The sequence below is a fragment of the Barbatula barbatula genome (genome assembly GCF_947034865.1).
Source record: "Barbatula barbatula genome assembly, chromosome: 11".
Lineage (NCBI taxonomy): Eukaryota > Metazoa > Chordata > Actinopteri > Cypriniformes > Nemacheilidae > Barbatula > Barbatula barbatula.
This window is the reverse complement of record NC_136774.1, coordinates 22,023,716-22,050,812: the sequence shown is the minus strand read 5'-3', so window position 1 is coordinate 22,050,812 and position 27,097 is coordinate 22,023,716. Positions and strand designations below refer to the sequence as shown.

The 27,097-nt window shown below is 40.9% G+C and overlaps 2 protein-coding genes across 4 annotated transcripts; both read right to left on the bottom strand.

Moving 5' to 3' along the window:
- Window positions 1-427: 427 nt before the first annotated feature.
- hcfc1b (host cell factor C1b) lies at window positions 428-16,472 on the bottom strand. Of its 3 annotated transcripts, none has more exons than XM_079467624.1 (28): window positions 16,357-16,472; window positions 14,840-15,053; window positions 12,917-13,065; window positions 12,600-12,760; window positions 12,286-12,494; window positions 12,104-12,188; window positions 11,814-11,920; window positions 11,139-11,318; window positions 10,731-11,054; window positions 10,021-10,172; window positions 9,730-9,924; window positions 9,318-9,542; window positions 9,133-9,234; window positions 8,839-9,052; window positions 8,531-8,670; window positions 8,290-8,428; window positions 7,125-7,321; window positions 5,345-7,022; window positions 5,013-5,155; window positions 4,565-4,816; window positions 4,174-4,423; window positions 3,697-3,975; window positions 3,438-3,556; window positions 3,218-3,355; window positions 2,926-3,111; window positions 2,525-2,822; window positions 2,180-2,243; window positions 428-2,089 (listed from the first exon to the last, which is right to left on the bottom strand). In XM_079467624.1, the coding sequence occupies exons 2-28, from the start codon at window positions 15,012-15,014 to the stop codon at window positions 2,050-2,052; spliced, it is 6,201 nt and encodes a 2,066-aa protein (XP_079323750.1). In that variant the 5' UTR covers window positions 15,015-15,053; window positions 16,357-16,472; the 3' UTR covers window positions 428-2,049. The 3 variants fall into 3 exon arrangements, with proteins under 3 accessions (XP_079323750.1, XP_079323751.1, XP_079323752.1); XM_079467625.1 differs by having other exon boundaries at window positions 14,840-15,024; window positions 16,357-16,452; XM_079467626.1 differs by having other exon boundaries at window positions 4,174-4,420; window positions 14,840-16,442.
- A 718-nt stretch (window positions 16,473-17,190) lies between these two features.
- On the bottom strand, window positions 17,191-26,160 carry irak1 (interleukin-1 receptor-associated kinase 1). The gene is made up of 14 exons (XM_079467280.1): window positions 25,852-26,160; window positions 24,243-24,410; window positions 23,560-23,646; window positions 22,756-22,835; window positions 22,363-22,548; window positions 21,336-21,400; window positions 20,823-20,937; window positions 20,501-20,610; window positions 19,507-19,714; window positions 19,295-19,363; window positions 18,981-19,202; window positions 18,423-18,855; window positions 18,210-18,317; window positions 17,191-17,658 (listed from the first exon to the last, which is right to left on the bottom strand). Exons 1-14 carry the CDS (start codon window positions 25,961-25,963, stop codon window positions 17,567-17,569), a joined length of 2,055 nt encoding a protein of 684 aa, XP_079323406.1. The 5' UTR covers window positions 25,964-26,160; the 3' UTR covers window positions 17,191-17,566.
- Between the last annotated feature and the right edge of the window lie 937 nt (window positions 26,161-27,097).

Here is a 27,097-nt window from a genome sequence, read left to right as displayed (position 1 = left end):
TTTCTTTAATTAAAATATAACATTTCTTCATGTAGGACTATAACACCATTTTAGCTAAATGATCTTTGGAAATGTAAAGCCTCATCTCTTGTAGATCCTAAATACTGAAGCCAAACTTTATTTCTTGAATTTCTAAAATCAAAATCAAGGCCAATTCAACCTTGAATACTACAAATGTATATTTTGTAATGAAATAAAACTGGTTCAATAACAGCATTCTCTTCACCTACTGTATTGGAAAATGTTCGTATTCCAAAACTTTGCTTTTCGCCAATACAAATAATCTTTAATCCACTTCCGGTCAATCTAGATTCATGGTACATAACATTTCTCAGGGACAAGACTAAGGCAGAATCAGCAACACAAAACAAAACAATGTAACAAAACAAAAATTGATAGCAGGCAACACAGGACACAAACACGGCCACAGAATTCCATTACTTTTATATGTCAAGACACAAAAGCAATCATAGATGACAACATGTAAAAACATTTTGTTACAGATAATTATATAAAAAAGGCAAAGAGTTTTTCGTTTTCCTTCTTGCTATGTGAAAGAACTAATTTACAACTGAGTTCGCACTCCGGCTAAGCCAACAATCCGTCTTCAACAATTTCCAACCATTAGAGAAACAGAAATAACCCGTTTCAATTATCCATTCAAAAAATGACATGTCCATCACACCTTTCCTAAAATCCCATCACTCCCAGCATTTACACAGGCCTGCATCCTAAACCATCGGCAGAAAAGGTTCCGAAAACATCAGATGCACAGTTTGAGTAGACTCCCAATTTATATCTACCAACGCACAAAACCAAGCATATAAAAGGTAAGATTGAAAAATTAAATTAAACTATAGACTAGGCAAAGGATGACGGGGAGAAGATTAAAATAAAAAGCATCTTTGTCTAACGTAGGCTTCTATAAATGCCAAGAATAAAAATGCACGGGAAGAACGAAAGGTTGCAAAAGATTTTCTCACTCATCCAGCTTGCTGTGGGAAAATGTTCAGAACAAATACATACATTTTATACTACAATTCCCAAAATAAGGTTGAAATCATTCATAACCAATGGGATATGAAAACTATGGCCTTCGGACACTAGCCAGCGCATCAAATCCACAATCAAGACGACTTCAGGAATGAGCTGGTAACATGTTCGGGAGAGGTGTGAGGTTTAAAACGCCGCTCTGAAGCACACATACACAATAAGGAAAAGAAAATACAAAAATAAACCACACATGAAGAACTCCTGTATCACAATTTACTATTTTTGGGATTTTTGCTCTTTATACAAGATCTAGTTGACGCAATGCAAAAGTAGAATGATTTCATCTACACGGGTTGAAGTCCTTTTCTCTTCAGCATTACGCCTCTCGGTTCTGTCCCTCACAGCAAATGTATGAACACAGTGATGTAAAACAAGCAACTGAACTCGCAGTGAATGAATAATTACAGAGTCTTTTCCCTCTCAAGCGTCACCAAGTGCTGTTCGTTTTCATTGTAATCGTTAGTATCCCAGTGAAGCATCATCAGCCGCGCTTCCTCCTTCATTTCTCAGCACACCGTTGAAATATACAGACTTTTTCAAATAATGAAAACATCAACAAACCGACAAAGAGCAAATGTTATTTTTGTTATCTATTGCTTGTATTGAAATAAGCTTAAACGTAAATGAATATCAAGGATGGATAAAGAATGAATATTTGATAACAAGACTGATCGCTGCCATTGAGAACTTTTTACAGAAAATTGTCAGGAAAAGCAAAAGCATGTGCTTTCGACTCGGAGGAAGGAACATTTATGATTTGATGTTTCAAAAATTCAGGTGGTGTCCATGGCACCAATATGTCCAGTGATGAGAGCTGATTTTTCACAAATGGATCATCCTTTTTTTGTCTGAAACATTCTTCTATTTTTAGCTCCCGTTTCCTGTTGAAGACGATTAAATGGGGAGCGAGTGGAAGCAAGAAGGTCATTCAGCAGGAAGTGGAGTTCAGTCACGGTTTAGCTCAGAGTCAGGCGGGGTCAGAGGTCATGTGAGCTCTCACTGGTCAGATCTGGCTTTCTTTATACCAGTGCCTTTCCTACAAAAACAGAAGTTCAAAACATGTTGAATGTTTTTAAAGTCTGGACAAGCTACAGTAACACCCACAATTATTTTGTAAGAAACTCACATATCAGGTGAGGACACTGGTCTCTTTCCTGCTGGTTTGGCTGCTGAGCCATCCTTACTGGTTTCTGCAAAATTACACCAATAAGCAATATTTTCATAGCTTGAACACTTTAACATGCACAGGGCCCATGGAAAAGGCGTTTTTTATCTACATTTGAATTATTGTTTTCTATTATTATTAAATCAACTATCCCAAACTATACTCATTTGAAAGCTAAAACATTCAACATTGATGTTCTGAACTTGTTTTTGGAATCGATAAAATGCTCAAAAAGAGGGGCGCTTATATAGGAGGTTAATGTAATCCCAGTCAGATCCTTGAAAACAAAGATTCTGAGCTACTTGCCTTGTAGCCACCTAACTTGCGTGGCGGGGCCATAGCCCTTCTCGTTACGGGCTGCAATGCGGAAGATGATGGCGGGTTTGGTGGTGTAGTCGATGTGGGCATTGGAGAGACTAGACGACTGCACCAGGCAGGATGGGCTAGGTCCACAGTACACCCGCATAAAGGCAAGCTGTGCCGGAGCAGAAGCTTTCGCCTCGACTGTCTGCGAGCTCTGTATGGCCAGATACACTGAATACTCTATGATCTTCCCTGATGTCACTGAAGGAGGCTCCCAGGTCAGATGGGCACCATCAGGGCTCTGACAGCAAAGGATTTGGGGAATAAAATATGTTAGTTACCATAAACAAACCCAAAGGTAGATAAGCATTAAACACAAGCGTCTTTTTCTTGTGGTGACCAACCTTGCTAATTTTGATGGCACACGGTGCTCCAGGGAAGCCAGGTAAGCAGGTCTTAAAAGCAGAGACCTCGGAGAACGTTCCACGGCCGCACGCATTGATACCAGCTACACGAAACTTGTACGCAGTGCCAGGAGACAGTTCTATCTTCTTCATTCGGCTGTAGTCCGGCATGGCACCAGAGTCATCCTGCAAAATCACAGCCAAGATGATATTTTAATAGGTAGTAAAAAAACTGGCACCACAATATTGGTCAACTACTAAAAAAGCCTAAGTTAGCAGCATTTTTACTTACATCAGTAACAGCAGAATCATCTGCTGGGACGTAATAGTGAGTGACAACCATGTTCGTAACCTTGACGATACCAACATCAAACCACTGATTCTCTTTCTTCACAGGTGGCTTTACCACTGCCGGAGGGGCTTCTTGCTTCTGAAATGAAGGTAGTTGAACACAAATATGAAACTTGTCATCTGCATTGACACTGATTATAAAGATCCATGGCTGTACTCACCCCAGATGCTGACTCGATTCCATTGGCTACTTCAGCTAGAGCAGTGGCCGCTTGCATTTTAGCAGGCCTGGTGACCACCATGGGCTGAGATAGTGCGAAAGTACTCGATGGGGCCAGAGCTACAGTAAACAAATCAAATGTTTTAGTCGCACATCACACAAATATTAGATTTTTTAATTTAAGTGAATTAACCAGAATTGAATCAAGTTGCGATGTAAATATACGATATAGATGTAATATTATTGAGAAAAAGTCTTACTTTCAGCAGTAGCACGCGGTAAGAGACTGGCCACAGCAGCCGTAACAGCAGTCGCCATCTCGTGGCCATTGCTCTCAGATGCCGGGTCATTGAGACTGTCTGCTGGAGCCAAACCCTCGGTGGGCAGCGCAGCTGCGGCCGCTTGGGCACTCAGCTGCTGGGCTGCAGCCGCCTGCGCCTCCTGCAGCTGTTGCTGCTGCTGAACGAGTGCCGCGAGTTCCTGCTGTGTCAGGACGATTGGGATGGTGGTGGACCGTTGCTCCTGACCTGCATTTCCACCTGATACAGAACATCCGACAGGAATGGCGTGTAGGTGAGAATGTTGTCGTGCAAATGTGACATTTGTATTTAGCATCTGATTGGCTGATAATAAACAGATCTGCAAAGTCTATTTTGGTTTTCTGTCTCTCTCTTAACATGAACAGCATAAATGTAGTGTAAACTTTCAAAGCTCTGGTAAAATTGGTCTTAACTTACTGAGCACAGCCTGTTGAGCTGCCTGCAGTACGGCTTGGATGGCGAGGGCCTGGGCCTCCTCCGTAGCTGCTGCCTGCGCAGCTGCCTCAGCGGCTGCAGTCACAGCCAGCTCTTCTGGGCTCAGTCCGGTCACCATGAGGGTAGTTTGCTGAGCTTCTGCAGACATCAGCTCCTGAGGTAGTGAGAGGGCTTCTGAGTCCTGAGGAGCAAGACTCATCGCTTCTGTACCCTCAACCCCAGCCTCCATCTGCTTTAACAAGAAATCAATGACTTGATTAAACCAACGTTTAATAATTCACAAGAAACTCATGAGACCTTCAATTCATTAAATTAGGATATTAAAAAATTAAACACGAACTACTCTAACGCCAACCTTATTCCAAGGTGTTACCTCAGCCTGATCTCCCTGCCCTGGCTGTGCTTCCATGGCAACATGTACTTGCAGTACGGTGCCCTCATCCACAGCTGTAGCTTCATTTATGGCAACCCCTCTGACAGCTGTTTCTTCACCCAGCTCTCCCTGGCACTCTGTCTGCATGGGTTCCTCTCCAGCGGCCGCAGCTTCGGCACTGGTCTGCTCCATAGCCTCAGACTCTCCTGGAACCTCAGCCACTACTGCAGAACCAGCCATGGATGAGATCTCCTGCACAAGAGAAAATTGTAAAATTTGTTTCTGATTGTTTTCTTTGCATCTGTGAAAACAATGTGTGTAATTCAATTGTAACACATCATCCAACCAAACTAACAGGTTTTAAATTGGTGGTTGCATCACACATCTCTCATTTATTTGATACCATGCACCTCAAAACATCTGAATTTATGCAATGACAGATTCATACCGGTACTGATGGTCCTGGAGTGGGCGTGGCTTGTGTCACTGTGGTGATGGCTCTGCTTTGTGTTGTGGGATTGGCTGGTTCTGTAGAGGATGTGGGTTCTGAGCTGGTTCCACTGTCGACCTGTCCTTCACCACCCTGCTGAGCTAAAGGACCAACACCAATGACGACAATCAACAACAATCTTTACCGTGGATAAAGCACAACTGCACTGTTTGACATGCTCACACCAAATTAAAGGTGATTCAACATTTTAAGAAGATTTGACTTAAAAATACACATCTTAAGATTTAATATACAGATAAGACAGAAGGTAAGTGGCATGAGGTACATACCAATACCATCTTCAGTTTCTAAGTTGCTGGTAGCTGTGGTGGCTGTATTTGTAGTACCCGTTTCGTGCGTTTCACAGGGAGGATTGGAGCACACCCTTTGCATAGTGGCATTTTGTTCAGGACCAATACTAGATGAAGCTTGGGTGGGTGTGTTGGTAGTGCCCGTCTCATGGGTTTCACACGGTGGATTGGAACATACCCTTTGCACAGTGGCATTCTGACCGTCACCAATAGTAGATGAGGCCTGGGTGGGTGTGTTGGTAGTGCCCGTCTCATGGGTTTCACACGGTGGATTGGAACATACCCTTTGCACAGTGGCATTCTGACCGTCACCAATAGTAGATGAGGCCTGGGTGGGTGTGTTGGTAGTGCCCGTCTCATGGGTTTCACACGGTGGATTGGAACATACACTTTGCACAGTAGAATTCTGACCGTCACCAACATTAGATGAGGCTGGGGTGGGTGTGTTGGTAGTGCCCGTCTCATGGGTTTCACAAGGTGGCTTAGAGCACACCCTCTGCGCAACATTGGTTTGCACATTGCCCATTGCAGAGGTTGATTGTGTACCAGTATTGGTGGTGCCAGTTTCGTGTGTCTCGCAAGGTGGATTTGAGCAGTCTTGTTTGACGTCTCCTGGAGCAGACAAGGCATCCAGTTTTGCGGTGCTGGTCTCGAGCGTCTCTGAAGAAGGGCTAGAAGAGAGAGGCACCATCGTGGAAGAGATTGCAGCTTGGCTCTTGCTGGAGCTCTGAACTGTTCCTGTCTGATCAGAGCCCATGTTAGAGCGAGCAGTGGTGGAGGTATTGGTGGTACCCGTGCGGTGATTCTCAGGACGCATGGTGCCAGATGCAGAACTGTCTTCGGCAGCAGACCCTGCTGGTTCTGAAACAGAGGCTGAGGATGTTTCCGCCGTAGAAGACTCTGTCTTGCTGTTTGTGGTGCCCATCTCTATAGAGCCCATGTTGCAGCTGGCAGTGGTGGCTGTGTTGGTGGTGCCCGTGCGGTGATTCTCAGGACGCTTGGTGCCAGATGCAGAACTGCCCTCCGCAGCAGTACTGCCCTCCGCAGCAGTACTGCCCTCCGCAGCAGACCCGCCCTCCGCAGCAGACCCGCCCTCCGCAGCAGACCCGCCCTCCGCAGCAGACCCGCCCTCCGCAGCAGACCCGCCCTCCGCAGCAGACCCTGCTGGTTCTGAAACAGAGTCCGAGGATGTACCCGCCGTAGTAGACTCTGTCTTGCTGTTCACCGTGCCCATCTCTGTAGAGCCCATGTTGCAGCTGGCAGTGGTGGCTGTGTTGGTGGTGCCCGTGTCGTGGGTCTCTGAGGGTGGGTTGGTGCACACCTGCTGCACTGCACCCATGTTAGCAGAAGCAGTTGTGGCAGTGTTGGTGGTGCCTGTGACGTGTGTTTCGCAGGGAGGGTTGGAACAGATCTTGGCAGAAGCTGTTGTAGCCGTATTGGTCGTTCCAGTCTCGTGGGTCTCGCAAGGTGGGTTGGAGCAGATGATGGTAACGGTAGCAGCACCTTCGCCAGGGGCATCACCAGCCTCAGCACCAGTGTTGGAGGGCTGATCAGAGGTGGGAGATGCCAGGATAGAAACAGGAAGATCCTGTGCGGGCTGGTCCTCGGCACCACTTGGTGTGGTGATCAGAGTAACTTTAGTAGGCTGTGCAGCAGACTAAAAGAAAAATGAAATATTTGTTTTTTATAGATTCAAAAAACAGTGTTTTGCTAATGTGTATATAGAGTAAATGCAGTTTGATTTGATCGGATGGCTCACTTGTATGGTGGCGGTGGCGAGGCTTGTCTGTGCAGCAGATACAGTGATGGCCGCTGGATTGATAACTTGGCTGGATAAAGTAGCAACTGTGGCAAGAGTGGTGACGGGAGTTGCCAGGCTGGCATTTGTGCTTACCACACTGCCCCCAACCCCACTGGTGGATACAGTACCGGTCACTGTACCCAAAGTTGTGACACCTTAATTCATACAGGGAAAATCGTATGAAAAAAATTATAATTTGAGAAAGGTGCATAAAGAGCTCCGGAGTTTAACATCACGCAATCTAAACTGCACCATTTTGGCAGGCATTCAGGAGAGAGCTAGAGCGATTGAAACATTGATATCGATAGTGGTGGAACATTAATCGAAATCAAGACGGTTTAGACATTACTATTTCAAAATGATGTACCGTTGCTGTGCACCGGAATGCCAGCACAGGCAGGGGAAAGCAAAGGGGAAATCATGTTGTGTTTATTCTATTAAAGATCAGGTATCATGCCATGTCATGCATTCTGACTTCTTTACACTAGTTGGACGCATGACGTAGCATTTCTTTCACAGGAATCCTATTCCTTTTATTGGCCATTCTCCTGAAAAAGCAAGGCGAAATAAAAAAAACCTGCCCACGAGCGAGACCCGCTTAGGATCAAGATTATTTGCGAAGCTTCAAGATGGGGTGCGCTGTAGCACGTTACTCTTGCGATAGTGAAGGTGAGGTGTGTCCGTTTGTTCACAGAACTTCAGTGATTGATGTTATAGAAACGGTGGATATAACGCTAGATTTGGAGATCGTTTGAAACTGTAAATGCCACGGTTCCAGCGCTAAAAGATGCCGGGCATGAACTGCAAAACTAAGTCAAATATCTGTGTTTTGTAGGCAATCGGTGTGTACTTGCATAATGTACAAAATAAAAAGGGATTAATGGGGCTTATGCTAGTCCCAGACTAACTGAAATATTAGAGGTGTCTTTAACGAAAATAATTTACACTGGCATATCTTAAAATATATCAGTGCGATTGTTTTGTCTCAAGATGCACAACAGTAATGTTTTTTGTAAAGTATAACTTAAATATCCTAATTTAATTAAGGCCTAGTCCTGGTTTAAACTAATCCTTGTTCGGGAAACCGGCCTAATATGTTTAGCATCAGTCTGAATATTCTTACCTGTGGTGCCCTTGACCACCAGTGTCGTAACAGTGGGTTTCCCAGTTGACACAGTGCCTGGAGAAACCAGACGCACTCCACCCATGGGAACTGTGCGCAGGATGGTGCCAGGCTGACCCGGTGCCCCCTTCAAGACCACCTAAGAACAAATACAATACGTTTGGATGGGTGCTTAAAGGTAACTGATCTATTTGTTATGACTGTAAAATTTTCAGAGGTCATGGGGTTAAACAGTACTCGCCTGCGTGACTCCATGTTGTCCAGCGCCTGTCAGCTTAGGCATAGCCGTTATGATTTTGCCAGGTGTGCCTGTGCCAGGAGTGACCACCTTGGTGGTGATAATTGTGATTGGGGACTTCATGCCAGCACTGCTGGTCAAACCTAAAAAAAAAAAGAGACAGAAAATAAATAAAAGTTGATCATTGTAACCCCACAGTTCCATATAAACAAAATTATTTTATGGGCGTTTTTATGCAACTACATAAATGCTGAGAAGCAAGTCAATTAAATTTCTGCATAAGCACAAATTTGATGAGCAGAAAAACCGACCTGTTGCTCCTTGTTGAAGGGCAGACATGGGAAAGGTTTTAATATAGGTTGTTCCTGGTTTGCTGGTGGTGGTTGGAGAGACACTGCTGATGCCCAGTATAGTGGGCTTTGTTCCGGTTCCTCCTGCCTGGGAAGTTGTAATGATGGTAGTGGGCTTGCCATCTGCAGAAGTGACCAGCTTCAGGATGGTACCGGCAGGCAGAGGAGTCTTTGTCTAAGAGAAATTCACCCAATTTGCATTAACATATAGAGCCATGGCTTTAAAATCCTCCAAAAAGGGCAGCGCTTGCTGACCTGTATTAGTGTGACAGGACTGTTTCCAGCCTGCCCAGTCACAGCAGAGCTTTGCACTGGTTTTGTCTGAACGACAGACATCATTTTTCCAAGGCTGGAGAGCTATAAACAGGAAATGGTTCAATAAAAATGTTAATTATTGTGTTTGGGTTAACACATTATTATAAACAGCTTTGAATACTTACCAGAGTGCCACCGCTACCCATAGTGATGGGGCTCTTAACAAGAGTTATAGTTTTGGTGACTCCACCAACCATTGTGGTGACAACCTGAGCCTGCTGAGCCACAGTCACTGTGCCTGATTTGTGTACAGTGATGATGGGACGAGTCGGGGTGTTGGGAGTAGTGATGGCTGAAGTGCCGACCTGTGCCGCTGCTGTTTTCAGCATTCGGGTAGCAGGGTTAGTAACCTAGAACAGAAAAGGTGGAACAAGACACATCCGTGACAGAAAACATCAAAGTTAAAAAAATGTTAAAAAGGAATCGCTATTTAGAATTCAGAGTCAGCATAAATGTGGTCTGCACTGTTCATAAGTTTCTACAAGTGTGCTTGCATATAGTTAAACACACCCTTTTGCTAAGGAACTCGATGCTTACCATTACAGGTGACGCTACTTTGACAGTAGCCGGTAAAGTTGTGGATCCTGGAGTCATAGCAACAGTTTTCATGATGGTTGCTCCAGCTGGAACATTTAGCATAGTAGTTGTAGAAGATGGCGGGATCTTCTGTGTGGCTGCAGCAGCTGCAGCTAAAGCAGCCATGCCGCTCATCTGAGGGCTGCTGCCGATTTGCTAGAGAGCAAAACAGAGTCAACAAATTGTTCAAAAACAAAATCAACTGAAACCTTTTAAAGTAAAAATACAGTGTGGTTTAAGATGGATTCATACAGTTCCCTGGGTGCTCTGCGCAGGGACAACCATGCGGACTCCGGCAGGAAGAGATGTCAATGTGACAGGAGATTTGCCGCCTGGGGTTGCCTGGTGCACAGTAACAACTGAAGCCCCAGCTGCTGAATGAGGTGCTGCCACTTTAAGAATAGCTGTGAATAAAAAAACATCATGACATTTTTATTACAAATGGTAATTGTTAAAAATCAACTATAATATGTGTCAATTCAAAGCAGTTCATGTTTTGGACAGCAGGGGCCGCTGTTATTTTCTGCAAACTTGCTAAATGTGGATATGCTGATATTTCTTAAAAAAGGAAAAGTTAGGAAAAGCACTGACAAAGTCTTAGTTTGTTTATAGTAAAGAGGCATTTGTATTATATATTTTTTGTTTTAAACTGCAATTAAGTTATTTGACATAAAACACGACAATGTGGAACATTAGAGAAATAATAAAAGGGCAGTTGTTCATTCTTAAATTTTGTGAATAAATTTCATGAATACAATCGCATTGTTAGAGCAGAATTGTGAATCGAATCGCGAGCTGAGTGAATCGTTACATCCCTAATTATCATCAAAAGAGAAGTAATATGAGAATGTGTTAGTGTGATTGAAGTAACACCCCAATCTGGCAACCTTACGGTTTAAATAAAAAAAATTCCACATTAATATTTCAGATTAGATTACTGGTATGATTAGGCAATGTTCTACCTGGTCCACGGGGTGAGGCTGCCAGCGGACTGCTTGGCATGGAGGTGGTGGATGAAGGAACTTGTTGTAACAGCGTGACCCCAGACAGAGGCATGCTCTGACCGGCAGGCGCGACAGCAGCGGGTATTGGGCTCTTGGGCGAGTTTGCGGGTACAGAAGGGGTGTGGGTGGCGGTCGGAGATGTGGCAGCGGTTGCAGCAGGGATGTCATATTTCTGCAGCTGTAGCAGGTACGTGTCAGCAGTGGGCACCGCCCCCCAACTGACCTCAAGAGAGTTGGTGTTGGCACGGACCAGCTGCACCCGCGACGGGGCCTGAGGACGATCTGATAGGGAGAAGATTATGCATTTAATTTTTTTTAAAGATAATGTAGTATGTAATGAAGGATTTAAGATTATGCTTATCTTACCTGTCTCCAGGTACCAAAGATCCTTGCAGCAAACTTGATTGTTCCAGGCTTTGCGATAGCCATCCCTGCCACTCCAGACGTACAGCCTGTTGTTAATGGACACTGAACAGTGTCCAGCTCTGGCTCTTGGGATATTATCCTCTAGTGTGTCCATCAAGATAGTTTCCCAAGACATTGCATCTAAGAGATATAAAAGTAAAATGTGCTATAATGACATACTGTTTTCAAACCTTTTAAGTCTTCATTTAAAGCCATCACAGGCGATTGTTATGCTTTCACAAAAGGTAACATATACCACCTCCCCGAGATGCACATTTTAATCACATTCCAAAGCTGATTTCTCTACGCAAAATGCACTGTGACGAAATCTCATTTACAACAGACAAAGAGTAATTCACCTTCAAAACGAAATTATTAAAGAAGATATTTTGAAGAATATTGTTAATATGGGGGCCCCCAGCCCCCATTCATTTGCATTGGTTACAGAGTGAATGAGGGGCTGTGCTGTTCTGTTACCAACATTTTTTTAAATATCTTCTTTTGTGTTCTGCAGAGGAAAGAAACTCACACAGGTTTGAAATGACGAGAGGTAAATGATAACATACTTTTTTTTCGAAGGTGAACTATTCTTTTAAACAGATTTGATTATTGCACAATACAGACAAATGTATCTACCTAGATTTAAGCATGCCAATGTGTTCGTGCACTTCCATTCCTTCTCATGAGTTGCCACTTTGACATCATCCATAACTAGAGGGACCCATCCACCAAATACAAACATCCTTTGAGGAAAAAAGCACACAAACCAATCCAAGTCAACAGAAGCGATCACAATGTTTTTACTACTTTTAAAATAACATGCACCGCTACACAAAGCATTAATGTACATTAAGAACCACATCTTAACCATTTTCTGCGTAGCTAACTCTGAAGCTACGGATTGCTGTGCATGTGAAAAGACTCACTTGTTGGTTATAGTGGTGGCGGAGTGCAGACTGCGGGGCAGAGGTGCAGTGCCACTAATGGCAGGTTTGTTCCAAGTCAAAGTATCTACACAACAGAGAATGATCATTACAAACAGTTCACATAAATCAGTTACAAAAAGTATTTTCCTAAAAGAAAGATTCGATCCAGTTCTTTTACTTACCTATGTCTAAAGTCCAGAGGTCTCCAAGGCGGCACCCACTCATACCACCGTAGATGATCAGACGAGACTTTTTGGACATTTTCTCTGTGTAAACAACAGCCGTGTGGCTCTCACGAGGTGGCGGCAGCACGCCGTATGTAATAGGGATGTCCCAGCCTCCTGCACTTGATCCCGGACGAAGCTCCAGTGTGTACAGGTCATTTAAGTATCTGGTGTATGACAAAGAACTTGGATCTCTGGACCTGCTCCTCAAACATTCCTATAAGACCTTGTCGAACCATTTTAGACGTTAACTGTAAAAATTGGTTTTGTACCTTGGAATATTGTTTTTGGGATCTTCACTGTCATTAGCAAGCCCGCCGAACAAATAGCATTTGTTTCCAACAAGAGAAAAACTGTGTCCCAGACGGGGACAAGGCGGTGGTCCATTTTTAGGGGCTTTGGGCTTCAACCGTTTCCATTCCCAACGACTGGCCTGTTTAAACACAAACACTCTTTAATCCAAAAAAGTAGTTAACATCTTTGACAAGTATTGCTACAATAACTACAAATGACCAGAGCTGATGCAAAAACAAAAAAGGTCACACTGAATACAACATTTTACTTGTTAAAATGATGGTAATAGGCTTACCTGTAGTTCATAAAGGTCATTGCTGTACTTTCCGTACTCGACCATACCACCGAAGGCCAGAAGTCTGGTGCCATCACACACAAACCCATATGCAGCACAGCCAGGAGGAATGTCACCCCGGACGGCAGGAATAAACCACTGATTGGTGGCTGTTGAAAAACATAATTGTGTAATTTGAAGTGATGAAAAATGCTCATTCACTGGTGAGATGTAATCCTTTTTTGCATCAAATGCTAAAAGTTGCACAATTTTTTAATGTAAAACAAGTTAAAGGCAATATTATGGTAAGCTGTTATAAGGGGTAGTTTATAAAATTAATCATTCAATAGCTTGTCATTCGAAACATGAAAAATATATTTTGAAATTTTGATGTCTCTGTGGTTTTGTGTCCATACAATGGAAGTTAACGGGGGACAATGTTGTTAAGTTGCAAATGTTCTTCATAATATCCGTTACGTTACGCAGAAGAAAAAAAGATTAGAAATTACATGAGGGTGCTAATCTTATTTCTCATCCTGTTAATTTACAGTTTATATTCAAACTAACAACCATATAATCAATAATCAAACTAACAACCATATAATCAATACTATATTCAAAGAAACAGTTCACCCAAAAATAAACATTCTGTCATCATTAACTCACCTTCGAGTTGTTTCAAACCTGTATAATGTCTTTGTTTTGATGAACAAAGGAAAGATATTTGGACGAATGCTTATAATCAAACAGCTCTTGGACCCCTTTGACAACAATACTTTTTTTTTTGTTCTGTTAAAAGGAAAATAAATAGATATTTTGAAGAATGTAGGACAGCAAACAGTTCTGGGGCACTTTTGACTTCCTTTGTGATTTTCCCTACTATGGTAGTCAATGTGGTTAAAGAACTGTTTGGTTACAGGCATTTGTTGAAATATCTTTCTGTGTTCGAACAAACAAATACATATATAGAGTTTGGAACAACTAGAAGGTCTGTAAATGATGACAGAATTGATGACAGCCCTTTAACAGAATCTATTGCGTGTACAACATTTCACAACACTGCATATTTTGGGTTTATTGTATTTCTCATACATATAGCACTTCCTGTAAGGACCCTATCTCGTAAGTTTCCATGGATTTAAAAAACCTCACTGTGTTGTTTCTAGTTCATTCATTCTTTCCACTGTGTTTATTTAGCAATGCGGGAAATTCGATGGGCGGGGCCTGCGTGTTGTGATGACGTAACAGGCGTTCTTTTTAACCCGCCATTTCTCTTTGCATTTTCCCCCCTGGCGTACCAGTTCTGCACCTTGGCTAGCTAAAGACGGCTAGTGCTATAGCGTTAGCTGGCTAGCTGACACCTAAACATACACTTAGCCCTCTGATGGTTACACACAACAGCTTTACGCGACACAAAGCCGCTCACCCACATACACTGTCACAACATATTTAGCAGCAAATTAATTCATGAAATTCCAATGTGACGTGAGGACTGTTAGTTTTGGGTCTCAAGTCCTCAAGCAATTATTTATTGCTAAATTCGTGCACATTCATTACGGCTAGTTAGCTCGGGTAGCTCATCATTTATGCAGATTTTCCTTTCCTGTGTGGCTAACTGCTAACCGCTTGGCGAGCTAATGCAGCCGGGCTAACGCTGTAAACATTTAAGTTAGCACAGGAATCCAGTTACGTTATTTGGCGAATCATTAAAACGAAAGCTGCGCAGGTGTCTGTACGTACCATTCACAATTACAATTATTGGCGAATGTGTTTATTTAAATAAAGCGAAACAGTAAATCTGGCCACCAAATCATAGCAGGAGAATAACGTTATCTGGCTAACATAATAACAACAGCTGAGATGCTGCACAAAATAGCCCGTTTAAAATAAGGGTTCATGCAAGTAGTTAACCAGTTTATTATTAATAACACACAAACTGATCACCTGTGTTATAAACGTGCAGCTCATCCACGATGCCTTCATTCCCTCCGCCGAACACCACCATCAGCTCCTTAATGGCCACGGCTCGGTGTCCGTGTCTCGGGCGAGGAACCGGGCCGGACCAGCCCAGAACTCTCTTCCAGCGCGGTTGCAGAACCGTGGTGCCTGAAGAAGCCATTTCCACTTCTCTAGCGAGACACAAATCCCACGCACAGCCCTGGTTTGAGTGTGGATGGAAACAGCATTCGTGTGTCAAAAGCTATTGTTTTAGCGCTAACAGGATTAGCGCGCTACGTAGCTTCGCGAGCTAAATAGGTCACAGAAATGCGGCGGATGACCACACGGATTCCCAATTAAACGGCGGCCGTCGTACTCGAAATGTCAGTTGAAAGCTAAATGTTGTTTTTGTTTACACCACAAAGGCAGAAAATATAACGCAAAGGGCGAGCGTAATGGGTGCTAGCCGGTTAACGTTAGCTCAAATATGCGCGAACCGCCATTTTAGCGGCAAGAGACGCTTTTCGATCACGAGCGAATAACAGACAAATACCGGCAGTTCAACAAATGCTCATTCGGGGAGTAATAAAGAAAAACAATCCCAAATCCTTAACGTCACATGCAGGTGGCCTCCCGTGCATTTTGAAAGAAAATTGTGGCACTAGGTTAAATGTTTATCTGAGAAAATGAGTAGCACAGAGATGTGAATGCCGCCATCTTGTCGAGGCTAGCTGCAGCACAAGCGCCCAGTTAGCAGCTAAACGGCTATGCTAACACACAAGCTAACGAATAAAATGGGCGGTGAACCAAACAAAATATCCACTTTCGCTTAAGTGGTTACTGTATCAAAACGTAATAATAAACCGCAAAGTTAAATGTTGCTTTGCTTATGTGGCGTGTATGCACATTTCAAGTATGCAGCTAAATAAAACGCTAGTAGAGAGGTTGATTTTGTAGGATTGTGTGTTAAGAGTTGATATTTGGATTTTCATGCCTCTCCTGTCTGGGTGCCGCCATCTTGATAAACAAACCAAACAATCCACCCCTTTTAGAAAAATCTAGCGCTTTTTTCAGTGATCCAAGTGCATTTCTAAATAAAGACCATTTAAACAACCACCACTGAACAATATGCTGACATTAAACTTTCTCAATTTACACTTTCACCACAAAATAATTTTAAAATACAACTTACAATGCATGCTAGTTTTTAGCATGCTAGCTAAAATGGTCAATGAGATTCAGTGGGCAGCCAGTTAGCTTCAATAGCAGATATCCCGTTAAACGCTGTCAATTCGACATATTTATTCGGCATAACAGAGAAAATGTTACATGTTTCATTTTACTGTTTTATTTACTTTTTAGAATAGCAAGTGGCATTTTATTCGAGTTGCACAGTTCAACATCAGTTATTGTTTCGTCCCTGGCTACTCGCTTAGCTTCCCTCAAAAATGGCGAATGTACCGTTAGCCGTCACAGAAAGCTGCAAAATATTATTCTTTCATTCCGTAGTTCAAAATACTTACTCGTTCCGATTTGTTAATTTACTATAAAAATCGCGAGGGAGGACTCGGAAAACGAATTCAACTCTGGGTGCACCTTTCACTGTAGATTTAGCTAACTCTACATCTTATCATGCCGCCCAGGAAGCCGCCATCTTCTTGACAAGCGCTCAATAATTAAACGTCGGCGCGGTTCAGCCTCCAGAGCGCTGCTGCAGCATCACGTTCATCATCTTAGCGCTCATTCTGTCATTTATCATATTCATTAGCACTGCTTTTACTTGTGCAACTCCACAATAATGTTCTATCAATCTCTTTTGCCTCATGAACTAATACCGCTTTACTGCTATTGTAAAGAAATTAGCATACAGGGTTACATCTTGGGCAGCTTTTAAACTTCTGTATCACTGATTACTGAACTTTTTTTCGATGCACTTTATAATGACAATAATGCTCTATATGACGATTTGTAGTGTTCAATAAATTTCACCAGGAATATATTGTATACATCTAAAACAATTATTGTCAAAACAATGTTTTGTTTATAAAATGTATTAATATAATAGTGTTCAATTAACAAAAAACAAAATCTTTAAATAAATAATCGAACTTGGATTATTGTGCTTCTTTATAATACAGTGGTAGATTCAATAATTGCTTTTATATTTCACTCATTTATTTTGCTTTTGAAAAGAATAAACTGATTTTTAATCAATTTCTCTTATCAATCCTTTTACTCCTGAACATTTTCACCATGAAATGTTAATGTTTAGCTTTCTTTACAATTAATGTAAGAGTGTAAAACTGGGTAGTTAAATATAATATCATATAGCTATTATATTTATATAATATTTTATTAATTTAATAGTTAGAAATATGTTAGACATTCATATGTACTTTATGTGCTTCAGTCATAAACAATTTGGAAACAACACTTTCATAATTAATATTTCTCACAGAACTAGGCCCCAGAAAAAACAGAGATCAGATCGCCAAAATAACAGGCGTATCATTATAAAGACGGAGATATTTCTAACATGTCAGTCAACATTTACAACTTGAGTTTACCATAACCTTTTTTTTATATAAAAAGTAAATAATATTGCAGTTTGGCTATATTGAGGTATTAATGACAGTATATCTACCATTTTCAAAAACAGAAGGTACCATAAAAGAAATATAAAATATTTTTCTTCTTGAAATTTATATGTTTATCTTTCCCAAACTTCCAGTCTTATACCACGGTTGGTGACTGTAGGCTGGTTCCTGAAGTTTCGCTGGCAAATTCATCACTCTCCTCTGGCTCTCTTTTTTGGGTATTCATCCCTAAAACATAATGAAAACTATAAGTACATTATGGGTTTCAATTCATACAGTTGATATGGAATATCCGAAATGTAAATGCAGCTACTGAGTTGACACAAAAGTCTTTTAGCGTTTTCAGAATTGTTTTTAAATGTAATTTGCATGTATAGATTACATTTTTATCATGTCAACCAGCAACCACAATCCCAGGTTCTTCAGAAAATGTGGCCAAATTTATGGCAAAGTGTTTTTTGCCTATATGTACATATGACAAGTAATTGACAAAAATGTATTTTCACCAATACACACCCTGATGACAGTATTCATCATTGAAGACAGAATTTTCTTTTTGGGTGAACTGTATCTTTTAAGTGTTATGGTCTTGTAATTAGGCTTCACACCTCCGCTTTGAAAGTTAAATTGACCTGTTTACCACTTCAGAGTTCAATCTACAGAAATCGGCCATTGGTTTTAATAAGGCAGAGACTAACCTTATTTTTTTTTAAATAAAGAAAATCCCCAAAAGATAAATCTCCACTCTTTAAAACTTCACTTTTCCATTAATGAGTCACCTGATGACAGCAGATCAGACGTTAAAATCCTCCCCTCTTCATAAAGCTCCATTTTCTGGACCAACCTCTGTCTCATGGGGTTAATAACAACTTCCTGATTAGAAAAATCTGTAAAGATTCAGACAAAAAATACAGAGTCAGACATTCAGTTAAAACAGGCTAATTCGACACTCCACTGTTTTCTTTTCTTTTGTTGAGTAAACCACTCATTACCTTCATTTGGATTGGACTGTGATGGGTCATCGAGTAAAGATACACCCGATGAAGTGCTCTGAATATCACAGGCCCCGCATGACGAAGGCTGGGCTCTGCTACAAGTGTTTGAGAGATAGTGAGAGAAACCTTGACTCTCGTCTGATTCACACGGCATTCCAGAGGACTGTGAAGCCCACGATCCAGCATTCCAACCAGACTCTCCTGACTCCTGAGATGCCAAGGTAGGAAAGACAGGCTTATGAAGGCAGGGGCAAGTGTTTTCTTGAGGGCAGAGTTTGGAGAATTTGTTGGTGAGAGAGTCCAGGGAGCTGTTTTCAGAATGCAGAGGCTCCGGTGTGGACAGATGAAATGATAGTGAAGACAATTTCATTATAGTGGATCTGCCAGACGTCTTCAACCCTGAATGCAAATCTTGGAGGTCTTTGAATACCTGTAGCACAAAAACAAACGAAAGTTAAAGGTGCTCGGTGAAACTAACCCGGGCCTCCGGTCATACCAGTCAGTATATGATACAAGTGAAAGAATTAAAAAACAATCAATTACAGTTTATCATACTTTGGTCATGGGTGGTCTCTTCTTCCTCCGCCGGTCTAGACATTGACATGCCAGTTTGGAGATTTCCATTGATCCGTGTGGGGCAGCTGTGTCTTCAGTTATCAGTCGAGGATCAAGATGTTTCTTACAGATGTTCTCAGCCGCTTGCAAGGACAATTGCAAGGAGTTCCTTCCTTTGCTGACGCTTCTGTCATCGTCCTCAACCTCTATTACTAGATCTTTCTGTGAGAAATAAAAGGTTATTTATCGTCACCACCCACATCCAAACTTGATATAATAAAATAATTAAAACACAATTATTCAAATTGTCTCACCAAGTAAACATTCTTAAAATGGCCATCGACTTCGAGAGCCCTTCTTCCAGTAAGTACCTCTAACACGACCTGTGGTAATACCGAAACTGGTCTGTTAGGATTTTACAACATTTTGTACGAGAATATAGACATCACACTTTTGTTGTCTCTACTAGCTTGACAATCTACGTTTTTTTAATGCCAACTGTGAATACATTTCAGATTGTTCTTACCACACCAAAGCTGTAGACATCCATCTCCACCCCCAGCTGTCCGTCCTTCAAGTATTCCTCTGGGAGGTATGCGAGGGTTCCCCGTACCGTTGAAGTCTGAGCGACGCTACATGTCTTGCCTGGAGTTTTGTTGGGGTTGCGACAAAAACGCGCCATTCCAAAGTCCCCAAGCTTGGGTTCCATATGATCCCCTAAAAGGATGTTAGAGCTGTAATAGAAGAAAGATGAACAGGTTTGTATAAGAAGCCTGGTGAGAATAAACATAGAATCTAATTTGCAAACCCTATGTATTCACTTACATTAAACAAATACTACAAACAACATTTCCCTTTAGCAAGCTGAATCACCTGCATCCTTAAATACTGCTTAAACGGTTATATTAAAATTAACTAGTAGCATGTGCAATATCACAAATAATGAAGAAGTACGTAACAGAAGTACATTGAGTTTGCTGATATGATCTGGGTATTCAATACACATACTTAATAAAAAATCTGACTCGGAAATGTACCGTAAATTAACTATAAATTGTAACTACATGCACCAATTCTCCTGTTGGTATTTTAGTAACACTAGTGGCATACAAGACTACAAGATCAAAACTATTAAATGCATCCCTCTGCAGCGATTACTGGTTTTATAAATGTAATGGGTGCGAATAAAGACACAGGCAGAATTTAAATCTGCCTCCATGAACACTTTCAATCTGAGAAATACAAATGGATCCCTACACTATGTACCAGCTAGGCCACAACTAAAACATCATAGAGCGTCAAGATAATTGTGCTAATGATATAAAATGACAGAATATCAATGTCAAACTTTGGAAAGACATTGAGATATTATTACAATGTTATTATATTGTAGCAACAGATTAAAGATCAAGCTTCGAATGATGCCTGGGTTCAAGGTGACATGTGATATGATTTCAAATGTAAAAATGAAATGGGGTCACTATCATACGTGTTGTTTAAACCATTTAGTTTGAACTCGCCTCTTGATATCTCCATGAATAAGCACAGGTGAGCAGGAATGCAGGTACTGAACAGCTTTTGCTGTGCCCAGCAGAATATTAACACGTTGTGACCAAGAGAGGGCGTTGTTCTGAAAGAGAGGCATTAGGCTTGAAAGTGGTTCCTACATGGTCATGATTTAGCCACACTCATGTGATTCAAAACCTGTCCTGACTGCACTCTTTTTATACTAAATGAGGACAGAGGTCATCAAGTTTCAAAACATACAAATGACAAGCGTGATTAAATCATGACAACTATTTTAATTTTATACCATATTTTCTGTTAAAATCAGTTGCTCACCTCACAGTGTAGCTGTTCTTCTAAAGAGCCATTTGGCATATAAACATATATAAGACAATATGTTTGTCCTTGGATACTGTAGCCAACAAGTTCCATTATATTGGGATGTCTGTATCTGCGGGGTATAAAGATTATGAACCTGCTGATTTAGATTAAATTAAATATTTCATAAGAGTATTAAGCAGCAGCTGAAAAAAGCAAAGCTTGAAAGCGTTGGCTGAAGCATCAGAAAAAAATTTCCTCATTAACAGACAAAGCCTGAAGACTAACCACAGACGGTTTAGCAGTGGGCTGCAGAGCCTCGTTTTTTACATGTCATGAAGCGGTGTGGTGTATAAAGAGCAAACGGCTTTCAAGTGGGCAAGTCCCAGTCTGTGTTTCTGTTGAACAAACATAAATGAATCACAGCCACAGTAAGAGCTTATTAAGAGAAAAAGAAACTACAAGGTGAAGGTGTAACGAGAAGAAAAAGCAAGCCACAAAAGCAAAGGCTGGCAAGAGAAAGTTTCCTACTGCGAGAGTTTCTCCAATTCTGTCCTGAAACTTTCCTTTAAGACACTCCAGTCCAAATGAGAGTCCTGCAGACACCAACATGAAAATAGAGAAAGATAGCTGAGCTCTATTGATCAACACAGAAAATTCCCCCAAAATGCACTACACTCGCTGATAGCTAAACGTGTATTACCTGATTCAATATAAGCATGATGCAAATCCGATATTGACACAAAAAGACAATAAAAATGACTATTTAAATACATTTAACAAGTCTCCAGATGCTAAAGACCGGGTAAAGTGAAATCAGAGATTTTTTAATAAACGCATCATAAATGTTAGAAACACGTTACGAAGACTCAGAAGTATATAGAACTGAATTGTGGAGTTAAACCGTTAAACAGTTTTTCACCAATTCTGTGTTCAGGATTTTCTGGGCGGGCCTAAAACGTTTACTCAATGACGAAACGGAGCGTCCGAGCATGCATGGCCCCTCCCCTATCACTAAAAGGCGCTTAGCATCAGGTGTCTGCTCAATCCCGAGCTCAGGGTTGTAAGCTTTCCACACATGTTTCAGGATCTCACTTTGCCCAACTAAACAAATCTCACGCCAAATACAATCAAATGGAAACACAGACGCGAATGGACGGAGGATCACTTGTTTCAGTGAATGATGTTTAATTAACAAATTTCGAGACAAGCACGAGCAGATAATCCACCTGGCTGGTTCACTATCAGCAATCTTAGCATCTACCTCATCAGCTCAAGAGAGAACCAATATAAACAGACAAGGCAGTCTGTGTTTACTTCTTTTTTGAAGCTGCTAGCGTCTGTTTTGAATTAGAACCCTATGGAATAAAACTGATTTTCAAAGCGCATTTTAAAACGCCTGTCGAGGTCTTTCGAGGTTAAAAACGTCCTGTCAAGCACCTTTTTAACAGCTAACCAATGACAGAGACCTTTTGTTTCTACAACAATATGAGAGGAACGTGATTGGTATGTCACTTTACTCGGACTCTAAATGCTTCTATCCTTTGTTCATTAGTACCTCTTTTAACTTCTTGACAGCAAACTCTGTGTTTCTCATCGTGGCTCGATACACGTGGCCAAAACCTCCTTCCCCAATTTGCCTGCATGTGGCAAAGTTGCATGTGCCATCTTGTACTTCCTCCAACGGCCAGATCATTGCTGTTGAGGAAACAGGCGAGGAATCCTTGGGGTGCTCACACGGGCACTATGAACACACACACACAAACAAATGCTTGAGTGGATTAAGAACCCGAAAGGGAGAAAATATGATGGCTAAAGGAAAATAAACGCTGACTAATGGCTCTCTAATGCAACAAAAAAACAGAGAATAATCGTTACAGCCATAATATAAAGGACATACAGTATGAATGTAAAAATGTTGTGGTCTATCTTTATGTCTTTGATGAAGCACCTTTCCTGATGTAGTAGATCTTTTTGGAATAATGGAGTCCAGATCAGGAGGCGGAGGACCAGGCTTTGGTAGAAGATTTTCTGAAAAACATCATGGCATGCATTCGGATTAAAAAGGATCTAAGTGGCCAAATAATGTTTGAATTAAGTTTTATATCATGTTTGTCACATAATATAGTTCTATGTAATGTAAAGAATATTCTGTGAAAATATAACCTTGATATCTTTAATATTGACTGGGTCGTTTACACGAGACAGTTTCATAGGAAAGCGCAAAACAATTTATGTGATTTGGCTGTCCGTTTACATGAACCCAGGAGGACGAGAAGATGGAATGAAAACTTTTCACCATCTTGTTTGTTTGTTTGTATATGTGCGCATGCTTCTCTTAACTGTAAATGAGGAGAAATGCAGCGCTCTGTATTGTATGGTCTCTTTAGCGACGTAAGTCCGCCTTCGTAAATAAATCATCAGGGACTCTGGTATTTTTTCTTTATAAAGTGATGTCACCAACTTCTGGTGTGGCATGTGTAATACAGTGTTTTAGTCATTTTGCCGATCTGTGTAAACGCGGATTGTTATGATAACGTTGTGGTGTGTAGGTGAAACTTTTCAGTTTTTCATTGTGTAAACGTGGCCTTAGTAAGACCAACGGAAAAAGTGAAATCATGTAAAATGTATTACTTTGATGCTCCCAATCTCATAATGACATTAGAGACGTTATCCTGGTTTTCACAGACAGGGTGTAATTTACACAAAACAGGTGTTATCGTTGTTAGAATGATTAGAACTCAGTATAACATACCAGTGCTCGTAATGCTGTGATTCACAGTGCTTGGTGGATATGGTGAAGACGATCCTCGATCAGAATAAGACTGTTGGATACGTCCATCTGTGGAAATGCACAAAGAAGAATATTAGCACATGTACAGTATAACCCAAGAAACTGTTGTGACGGCACCAAAAGAATATTATTATATCTTTTTGGACAATTATATTATTATAAATACACAAATGGCTTTTAAATATTTTTTGTGAACATCAAGCAAATATTGTTTATATATTATTAAATATTATACATTATAAGCATACATCAGATATGCATCTGCTGTATAATGGCCATCAGATACCCCACTCTTTAGTTTAACACAATTTATTGGGGGGAATAACATGCACTGGTGATTGCACGTGTTATACATGCATGTATAAAAAGGTATATTAGGGCATTTAGATCTAAATAAGAATAGGTGCTGAATTAGTATGTGTGCATTCTAGAGAATGTTATTTTCAAACGTTAAAAAAAATGTGACTTCTGGGATACTTCATGAAATTGACTGTCAAAACGTGTTCCAATCAACCTGAATTCACCTTGTCTAAATGAAGATCGGATTTAGGGTTACGAAGTGGGTTTCATCAACAGCCACAGAAACCACTTGATAATTCGGATGGTGAAGCCACGACAGAGAAAATTAGATCAAACTGACATACGTTCGAGGATGACATCACGAGCCCGAAAATACCGCAGGTCTTCAAGAACCTTCACGAGCTCTCCGACCGTTCCATTCCGACAGCCCCATTTGAGCATGAGCATCTCCGTCCGTCTGCTGCTCTGCTCCAAAAGGCGAAGTTCAGTCTGATCAGATATAACTCGAGAAGCTGCGTCAGAAATAAAACCACCCTTTACAAAAATATAACATCGTAACCACAGTTTCCTTCACAATATGGTAGTTGACAGAGAATCTAGATATACGCTCTTTCAGAAAGTGTAAGACGCTTTCAGAATCTTGTCATTTGATTCAATTTTAATATTTTGTTTACAGTGGTGCCTAATATCACAGAATCCAACAGCTTGGTATTTTGTATTAGATTTTTGTAAGGGACTGGCAAATTTTGCTTTATAGACAACGAGTATTTGTTAACATGAATACATGCATTAACTAATCATATTAGTTCATTGAACATTAACCGTATATATCGCTGCAATAAGCGTATGACATATGGCTTATTGCTCCCCGAACTCTTTGTAAGTCGCTTTGGATAAAAGCGTCTGCTAAATGACAAAATGTAAATGTAACTGATATTAACAGTTACAACTTTAAGATATTTTAAGAAATGTGTCACTCTCGCCTACCTTCTCTGGATCTGTTCCACATTGGTGGAATGATCTGCCTGCTGCTACAAGATCAGCACTCTGTTGCCATCTTTAAAAACGCATCTCTTCCGTCAACATGTAGCTGATTGATTTCAACCTCTAATTCTTCTTATTAAATATAAAATTGAACTAACCTCACTATTCTTAGCATTGTATACTGCGCTAGGCTTTAATGCACTAGTTTTGATGCACTTATGAATTTTGTTGCCTATGTTGTTATAATTGCTTCCAATGTTTTCCTCATCTGTAAGTCGCTTTGGATAAAAGCGTCTGCTAAATTACTAAATGCAAATGTGTCCATACAATAAAAATCAATGGGAGTCAAAACATCTTGTGCGTCCTGCGGATGAAAGTAGTACAGGTTTGGAATAACACGAGAGTGACCAAATTATATTTCTGTGAACTATCCCTTTAAAAAGATTGAATCCTTTTCCAACTAATGTTCAAACCCAGATGTATAGATATATGAATCTATAATCTATCAAAGTAGTAAATGTAAGCATATCCATATCCATATCATAGCACATACATGGACAGATTTCTACAGGGGTCAAACGACTACCGAGTCACCTTTACCCCTCTTAAAATATGAATCTTGTATATAATTACGAGGTCTATAAGTTATGTGCCTCTATATTTAGTCTGACGTCATCGATCATCAGGCCACAACAACAATCCTGACGTTTTGTTTAACTTCAATAAATCCGACCCACAACCAAAACACACACCACGTGGAAGATTTACAAAGTTTACCGAGGCCTAAAAACAATAGTCAAAGTGAACAATAACGATGAAACGTTCTCACGAAAACTACACTTTTTAACGCCATTCGGACGGCTAAGCAAGTTAGCGAGCGTGCTAATCAATACGTCCTCGTACTAATAAGAAATATAAACGAATAAAACACGGTGACGGTTAAACCACGCGTGAATGCAATAATCTTACCGAATAACATCCAGTCGGGGTGTGAGAGTGAATCCATAACCCGTGTAAAGTCATGCATGACACACGCGGGTAAGTTGTACAGAAACTCCTCGTCAAACTCCACTCCAGACATTTTCACAAGCGGCCGCGCTTTGATGATTTTATCGGCTTCTTATCTGTAGATTTGTTTTATTGTATATTTCCTTATTGTAATACGCGATCCTTGAGGTACAGTCTCTTCTTGTGGCTGTCACTTTCTTGGTGGTCTTTTGCTTTGACTCACCACCATAGCGTTCAGCGGCTTAGCTCATGAATATTCGTTTGGTCGCCTTCGTTAAAATTCAAAGCCGACGACGTACGTTCGTTTCAGATGACGTCAGTCGGTTAGTAAAGCCGCGGGTATACTTGACTTTACGCGTCCGCGCTGTTTCTTCATGCGCATCATTCGAGGTTTAGAAATGACCGTGTGCTCGTCGCGTCATTCACAACCCTTTTGCAAATTAATGATAGAAGAAGTCATTCGACATCAAAACAATCCGCGCAAACAATGTGCGAACAGTACGGAGAAGGGTGTGATTCTTAGCATATCAGTAGCTTATACTGTTCTTGGTTTCAACGTGTTTATTTTGTATCGTTTTTCTTCGGCTGCGGGCCTGTGTGTGTTCTCGCGCATGCGCTGTTGTCCGCGTGGTCTCAAAAATGGGAGTGTGCAGTAATGTACACAAAACAGTACGCAATGACGGTGGCGCGCGGGTGGTATGGAAATGTTTTATTTTCTCTCTTTTCATTAATCTAAGTGTTTTTTTGTTAAGTTTCTGTTGTAACGTTGTTTTGTTATAACAAAATGTAAAAAATAAAGCATTAAAAAAACATACTTGCGGCTTTAGGCCAAAGTCAACGTAGTTAATATTCATAAGCTGCCTCGAACGCGTCACACATCTTCACTTCTCTTCATAACCTTCATTTAAAAAACCTACACATTTATTGAAAGTTCTTTATTTTCTAGGTCTTTTCAGGGACATTTTTGTTGTTGTTTTTCTTTTTTGCTAAAAAAGCAACTTGTCAAATTCTCATAACGCAAACCCTCTTGCATAAATGCGTATTTTTCACACGTGTACTGTGCATGAACTATTTGTAGGCTGAAAAAAGACACACGTCGAACAACTAGTTAAATGCTTTAAAATATCTTCGTATTTGTGTTTTGGACAGAAGAACACCAAAGCAGGAAAAGGCTAAATTAAAATAACCATATGATGTCAATTATATT

Coding starts and splice junctions, on each gene's coding strand:
- hcfc1b (XM_079467624.1), bottom strand. CDS start 15,014: ATGGCTTCTTCAGGCACCACGGTTCTGCAACCGCGCTGGAAGAGAGTT. Junction 13,066..14,839: donor GCTGCACGTTTATAACACAG/GTGATCAGTTTG, acceptor GTTTTTCAACAG/CCACCAATCAGTGGTTTATT. Junction 8,671..8,838: donor CCTTCAACAAGGAGCAACAG/GTCGGTTTTTCT, acceptor TTTTTTTTTTAG/GTTTGACCAGCAGTGCTGGC.
- irak1 (XM_079467280.1), bottom strand. CDS start 25,963: ATGTCTGGAGTGGAGTTTGACGAGGAGTTTCTGTACAACTTACCCGCG. Junction 20,938..21,335: donor GAATTGGAGAAACTCTCGCA/GTAGGAAACTTT, acceptor TATACCCCGCAG/ATACAGACATCCCAATATAA. Junction 18,318..18,422: donor ACAGTCCAATCCAAATGAAG/GTAATGAGTGGT, acceptor GAATCTTTACAG/ATTTTTCTAATCAGGAAGTT.